Below are 8,072 nucleotides of genomic sequence, written 5' to 3'. Positions count from 1 at the left end.
ATTGCCTTTCTTCTATTAGATATTTATTGGGTTGGCAACTAAGTGATTGCGGATTTGGTTTCCGCAATGATTAAACACAATAGATATCATCGATTAGTTTCTTTTTAATATAAACTAATAAGGAATAATTCATATCCTTTGACGAAACATTTTACTTTATAATAAGAATATTTAGTATTTTTAATTAGGAAGGAAAAATTATTTCAAAAATAATTCGTACAGGAAAAGATATGAGAGAAGGGAGAAATTTATCCGCAATTATGTTTCATTTTGATGTTTCGCAATAGATCACGTATAAAATAAATAAATCTTCCTTATTATTCATTATTCGCAGTGGCCTAGAGGATATTATCAATTCGAATAACAACGTGATAGGAAATTTTTCCATTTTATAACATGAAATGCAAATAGAATTCGTTTTTTTTATTATATACTCTGGATATCATGCATTTAAAAACTATATGTTGTTCTAGTGAACTAAAATTATTTGTAAAATTATTCGTATTAATATTTATGGTATTTTCGACATTTTTTTTTTTTTTGCAAAGAAACAATTTAATACTATGGCAAAATTTATGGGATGAAAAAAAAAGATGAAACTCGATTAATGATTTTCATATGTACGCTTGAATGGTGTGTATGTTTTATATCCGTGACGTAGAGATTTCCTGCTTGATGTGTAAATAGCTGATGCTCAGATTTTTTAAATATTTGCAAATGCAAAGAAATTTTTTCAAGGTTCGCATGGAGAAACTACGATAACTTATTCGATCATTTTAATGACCTTTGGCCAGATAATTCTATGGTACAAATAAGAAAATATATATATCCAAACATTTACGTCAAGAGATCTGAGTTTCTAAAAAAAAGAATTCCAGAATTTGTCGTTTCTTTTAAATTTTATAAATTAAAAAGAGACAAATTCTATAAGCAGTGTTTATGATTCGTAATTTAGGAAATCTTATGAATCTCGAGGCTAAATGATTTCGATGGCTTTTTTTTTTTTATTCTTTTTATTGTATCGATGTAAACGAAAATAATGAATTAATTTATTATTTTATTCTTTATTTGATTCAATATCTTATATTTATTTTCTTCTATTGATGATTGATGTGAATTTCACGGTAATCCATGTTAAATGGGACAAAGGAACGGTATAATTTTATTCGATGACAAATGCATATAAAGTATATAATTTTTTTCAAAATTAATAATTAATTAACATATATATTATATATTATTTTTAATAAAGATCAAAACACGAGTACGTTTCAACATTATCTATGAGATTTTTCTCCCAGTATTATTTTATTATTATAGTTACTTTTGAAGGACTATATATTATTACTATTATCATAATAATAATAATAATAATAATAATAATAATAATAATAATAATAATAATAATAATAATAATAATAATAATAATAATAATAATAATAATAATAATAATAATAATAATAATAATAATAATAATAATAATAATAATAATAATAATAATAATAATAAAAAGTAATATAATAATAAGAAGAAACAGAATATATTTATATCGTATACGTTATAACACTTATCATGATGATAATTTATGATAATAAAAAAAAGGAAAAATATCTCATTTTACGTGGTGATTTGACGTGTGAATTTTCAACAGTATTCTTGATAATTTCGACGCATGATCATTCATCTAAATAAACGGAATATGAAGGAAAATAAAGAAACATTTTATTATTATTTTTAATTTCTCTTTGTCTTACTTTTAATCATAATGCATTTTTTTCGACACCATTATTAACTCATGATCAATCGAACCTAATTGTCTTTACTATTATAATATAAAATATATTAAATAATATCTAAATGTATATAAATAATATTTAAATACATTTTATTATTATTATTATTATTATTATTATTATTATTATTATTATTATTATAATTATCAATAATATTAATAGTAGCATATTATTATTATTATTACTAGTTAGAAGTCGTCTAGAATAGAGTCTAGTCGTGTATGGGTAATCACGTAAAAATAAAAAAGTACTACTTCATAGATAGTGTGAAAACGAACACATTAAAATGTATTTTAATTTGTATTAAAATAATATAATATATATAAGTATATTCATTAATAATTAAAAAAAAAAAAAAAAAAAAAAAAAAAAAGAAAAAAGAAAAAAAAAACAATGTGTCAATTATATTTATTATTTTCTATGCATTTATCGTAAAACAAGTGCGTACTGACAAATGCATCTAACATGGATCAATCATTGCGAGATGCACATTATCATCAAAGAAAGATATACTTATGAGAGACTGGATTTGTTTCCGCGGATTTTGTTTCCGCAATTATTTACTTGCCAATCCAATACCATAATATTGGATTGGCAACTAAATAATTACGGAATAGTATTGAATTGGCGACTAAGTAATTGCGGAAACAAAATCCGCAATCACTTAATTGCCAGTCCAATATTTACTCTAACATGAAATCAATTATTATGTATGCGTGAAAGAGGGAATAATCAATAGAAAATTATAGATTGATATGATAATGGTATGATAGCGAACGGCGTACTCCATTTGTAATCGTAATTCATATTTTGTTCATACATATTGTTAAAGTCTTAAATTAAAGATGAATTAATTGTTAAAAAAAAAAAACAAACAAACAAAAAAGAAAGAAATCAATTATTAAAGATTTTCTTGTCAGTATAATGAAAATTTTTGATTTCTTTCTTTCTTTCTAGTTTTTCTTTTTCTTGTTTTTTTTTTTTTTTTTTTAAATAAAATATTATACATTTTTCTTTTGACGTGCGCCATTAATAGATATCGAAGGACATAATAAATGATGATATACATATATTATTTAAATTTTATCTGAGTGAACAAAGCATTCTACCATTATCATTTATATGCAACACAAGTGTTTCCTGACACGTTACCGTTCGATGTAAAATAACTTCTTTGTCGCATCTTTCATGATTCCAATGATCTTATTGTTGTAGTACGAATAAATTATCATCCATTGATAAATTGTATTTCACAATTGTGCAAGCGAAAATAATGTACAATAACAAGTTTTAATATTTTTAAACGACGTCCTGTTCTTATTAACAATCTTTTTTCTTTGCAATTCTGTAATCAAATATAGAAAAAGAGAAAAAAAATATTAAACGACGAATCCAATCGATTGCACGAATATCGAACTTAAATAAATCACTTCTGTATAGAAAAAAAAGGAAAAAAAAAAAAAAAAAAAAAAAAAAAAAAAAAAAAAAAAAAAAAAAATTCAAATATTTAATTATTATCATTAAATATTTTTTTTACTTTCTAATTAACAAATTTAAGATATCGATAAGCTATCCAATCTTTTGATTCTTATCTTAATCTTTTAATGTATTCCATATTTGAAAACTTAATTTTTACGATTTTAATTATATTTGCATTAATTATATTTTACGAATTTAATTATATTTACGTTTACTTATACGCTCAATTTTTTTCCGACGGCGTTCACAGAAAAATCAAAATAAGAACTTTAAATGTTTTCTGAATCATGACCAAAAGAAAAAATAAACACTAAAAATACAAATCAAGGAAGGATATTTTTATCTCATTTTTTATCAAAAGGAAATATTTTTATTGCGCATATCATATGTATATATTATATATATATATATATATATATATATATATATATATATATATATATATATATATACACGTGCAATATAAAGGTATTATAAGAAGTGAAGGTTTTGTACTTACATATACATATGCATATACATATACATGTGTTTGTGTTTCTTAGAAGTATTACAATTTAAGTAAGAAAAGAAAGGTAGACATTTTTTCATTACTTGAACGATAACCTTCGATCAGTTAGTGCAGTGGTGGTAAAATCAAGGTCTCCGATACATCCGAGTTCTTCTTAGTAAGGAAAGAATGTTTTGCTACATCAGATCGTTAAATACTACTCTCAGAAGAAGATAACAAGTTGTTCGATTTCATTTGTAATTGTGCATTGATTAAATTAATTATTTTCTTTTCAATTATAAAAATGATCGGCCAATATCTGCGTATCTTTTTCTTCTATCTTATCTTTCACGAATCTTACATCTCAATATTATCACAAAAGACTATTTTGGACAATCCGCTGAATCTTCAACTTTATCGAGTAATTCGTCGTGGTATTTACGATATCTTTGGTATGTATCCTCTATTCAAGTATTATTACCAAGCTTCCCAAATTTTCTGACAAGTTGTCATTGTCACATCACATATGTAATGTCTGATTTCATTCTCATTAAGGATAACACTCTCTAAAATCATTAAAAAAATAAAATAATAAATTTTAGAACAATAGTAATCCAATGAATATGTCAATGATTACTTCAACTAATTTTAGTATCATTTCTTATTTTCTACAAGATAATGAGAGATATTTTTTATTATTTTTTATGATTTGAGAAGTGAAATTGTTATCAATTTGATATATTCTTTACATTTAAAGTCTTCTGGTATTTTTTTTCATCTTTTATCTTCTCGTTAACCATTAATTATGAATTCTGCATTATTCATAATTCTCCGTCTTACATAAACAGATGATCACATAGTATACTTTTGTAATACATATGATTTATTCGTAATAATTTTATAAAATATAATTCTATATATGTGTGTGAGAGAGAAAGAGTGTAAGTGTGTGTGTGTGTGTGTGTGCTTGTGTTTGCATTTATAAAAATGTTTAAATTGTCAAACAATTTATAGGTCGTACAAGTAATTTGGAAAGAAATCTACGAAGAGCCAAAAATTTATATTCAATACAAGAACCAATTTCACAAAACGTTCCTTTTCCATGCGATGTTAGAGGTAAAACAAAAAAAGAAATGTTATCACTTCATTTCTAATCATTAAAACTATGTGAAAGTATTCCTCTCATTTTTTGCTTTCTTTTTTCTTTTTTTTTTTTTTTTCAATAAGAAAAATTCTTTCGAAACAAAAATTTCTTCGTATTAAATAATTAATCATTTAAGGCTGGCGATCAAATGTAACGCCAACAAGCGTTCACCGTTTGAAACCAGGTGACATAGACGTCATTGCATCAATGGGCGATTCATTGTCAGCTGGAACAGGAGTATTTGCCGAGTCTTTTTTTCAACTTTTTATCGATAACAGAGGTGTTACTGGAGCTGGCGGTGGGCAAAATACATGGAGAGAATATACAACCTTGCCTAATATACTCAAGGTTAATATATATAATAATTTCTTTTTCTTTGTCTATTTCATTAAAATAATCATTGTTATCATATAATTGTAATTTAATGTTCAATAGATAATAAGACGATTATAAATCTCATTTAACAATTATCTTAACGTTGAATTTATTTCTCTTTTCGTTTAGGAATTCAATCCAAATTTATATGGTTATTCTTTAGGAGATTATTCCACATTGGAAAAGGATTCGAAATTAAATGTTGCCGAAGCAGGAGCTGTATCGGGAGATATGCCTTACATGGCAATGATTCTTGTAAAGAGATTAAAACATGATTCTAGAGTGAATATGCAAAAACATTGGAAGGTATCTGACCTTTCTTACTTTCATTTCCTTATTTTTATTTCTGACCATCGTCCTTCATCATTACCTGTTATATTTTTTTTTTATTTTTTTTTCTCTTCATTATTATATTATATAATATTATAAAAAAAATATATATATATATATATTATTATCGTTAATTATTATCGTAAATATTGTATATAATATTATAAAATATTATAAAAATAAATAATATATAATATTATAAAAAAAATATATATATATATATATTATTATCGTTAATTATTATCGTAAATATTGTGTATACATACTTCATCTTGTTTTTTTTCTCTTCTTTTTTTTTTTTTTTTTTTTTTTTTTTTTCCTTTAGCATATCTCTTTGATGATAGGTTCCAACGATTTTTGTTTGTTCATTTGCACGCAAAATGAAACGGAATTTTTACAAAATCATGAACGAGATATCGTTGAAACATTGAGAATACTTCGTGACAATATACCAAGAGTATTCGTATCTCTTATTCCTCCCCCACAATTGAAAATACTCGTGGACATTAATTACAATGAAAAACCGTCGATTTGGTGCGATATGATAACAGATATAGAATGTCCTTGCTTATTTGGTCTAAGATATCGTGATAAAAGGCAAGAATATTATAATATTATAAAAAGGTCAGTCTCTCTTTCTCTTTCTCTCTCTCTCTTTTTTTCTCAATGTTTATTAAATCTTCAAATATATATTATACGTAAATATGTATTTGTAATTAATTGTTCACTTAGATGGCAGGATATTGATATAAAAATAAGTAACTATTCCGAATTTCAAAAAGATGATTTCGTTGTGATAGCTCAACCAATCCTGACGAATATTACATTGCTATCAAATAAAAAAGATAATAATAGGAATTCTTATTTGACTGTTGACTGTTTCCACATTACGCAAAAAACAAATTCTTTATGTAAGTAAAATTTCTTATACGATATGATCATTGAAATGTTAATAAATTCATAATTTGAATTGCATGATATGAGATTAAAGTAAGGAGAAAAGTTGTATGTCACGCTTGATTACATACGTGTCCTCTATTATTACTAATAAAAATTATGTGTTTTTATTACTATTGCATTTACATATATGTATGTATACATATGCAATACAAAAAAATATGCAACATTTCTAGATCATTAAGAATCGTTACAGAGATGTTTCATGATCTTAACAACTATGTCTTAAGAATAATTTTTTTTTTTTTTTACAAATATATCAAAAAAATTCGAATAAACTATGTATTTTATTAGGATTGCATTTTTTATTGTGACCAGTTTAGAAGTTATTGACATGTTTCGTAATTTTAAGGATTCTTCGATATTAAATGGCTTTAAATGAATGACATTAATTTTGTAAGTTAGACATGGTATTATAAAAAGAATACTTTGATCATCAATATGTTATCGCGACAGCGATTAACGAGGAGAATAACTTTCTATTTTTATTTTTCAGATGGTAATACCCTTTGGAATAGTTTGCTTTTACCTTATGAAAAGAAACCAATTGATCTTGTAACGAAACTCGATACCATACTTTGTCCTACCAAGGAACATCCTTATCTATTTACTTATAGCAATACAAAATTTAGTGAAAATTTCGATTAAAAAAAAAAAAGATGGTAATTAAATAAGATTAAAATATCATAGATATTCTTATCAAAAAATATTTTACATTCAACGATTTCATTCGATAATATTCCATCATATTATATTGTTGATCTAATTTTATTGGAAGTGCCATAATCTTTGATAAAGATCTCATTAACATTATAGAAAGAATTTGATATATATTATTTATAATATTTGATATATATATTAGGTGGACCGGAAAGTAATGTTATTTCTGCGCATGTCGATATTTGATTGTGATTAAAAATAAAAAATTTATTCGTTTCAATTTAATTTAAGAAAGCAACATTACTTTCCGGTCCATTTAATATTATTATATATTATTTATTAAGTCAAATAAAATAATTTAAATTATATTTTCATTTTGTTCCCTTACGATTGTCTTCCTTCCTTTTCTCATCTTATTCATTATCTTTTCAATTGAATTAAAAAGAGAGTAAATTGAGAAATATTAGATCAGAGACAACAAAAATGAAATATGTAGAAATCAATGATTATGAATGTGTCTCTAAACCGGTATATATAATTTTTTTGTTTTTAAATTCGAGCTTTTGAATTATTTACAAACTTATCTTTCTATAATAACATATGCTGGGAAAGTAAGTATATTTATTATTGAAATGGGGAAAAAAAAGAAATATTTCTTGATACGTCATAAAAAAATTTTACGAGTATAACACAGGCTAAAATACGTTTTTTTTTTTTTTTATTCAAAATGATTTAAATAATCGTTAGATAACTTTCATAATTATCTATTTATATATTAATTATAAAAATTAACACATAAATAAATAGATAAATAGAGAGAGAGAGAGAGAGAGAGAGAGAGAGAGAG

At 24.0% G+C, this 8,072-nt stretch overlaps 1 protein-coding gene across 1 annotated transcript; it reads left to right on the top strand.

Annotated features, from left to right (window-relative positions):
- The first annotated feature begins 3,929 nt into the window (after window positions 1–3,929).
- LOC124955633 (phospholipase B1, membrane-associated-like) lies at window positions 3,930–7,489 on the top strand. The gene is made up of 7 exons (XM_047510334.1): window positions 3,930–4,211; window positions 4,774–4,875; window positions 5,040–5,251; window positions 5,408–5,584; window positions 5,934–6,232; window positions 6,341–6,519; window positions 7,062–7,489. The coding sequence occupies exons 1-7, from the start codon at window positions 4,064–4,066 to the stop codon at window positions 7,211–7,213; spliced, it is 1,269 nt and encodes a 422-aa protein (XP_047366290.1). The 5' UTR covers window positions 3,930–4,063; the 3' UTR covers window positions 7,214–7,489.
- Window positions 7,490–8,072: the final 583 nt, after the last annotated feature.

Source organism: Vespa velutina, chromosome 19 (assembly GCF_912470025.1).
Source record: "Vespa velutina chromosome 19, iVesVel2.1, whole genome shotgun sequence".
NCBI classification, from domain to species: domain Eukaryota; kingdom Metazoa; phylum Arthropoda; class Insecta; order Hymenoptera; family Vespidae; genus Vespa; species Vespa velutina.
This window is presented reverse-complemented; position numbering and strand designations above follow the sequence as displayed.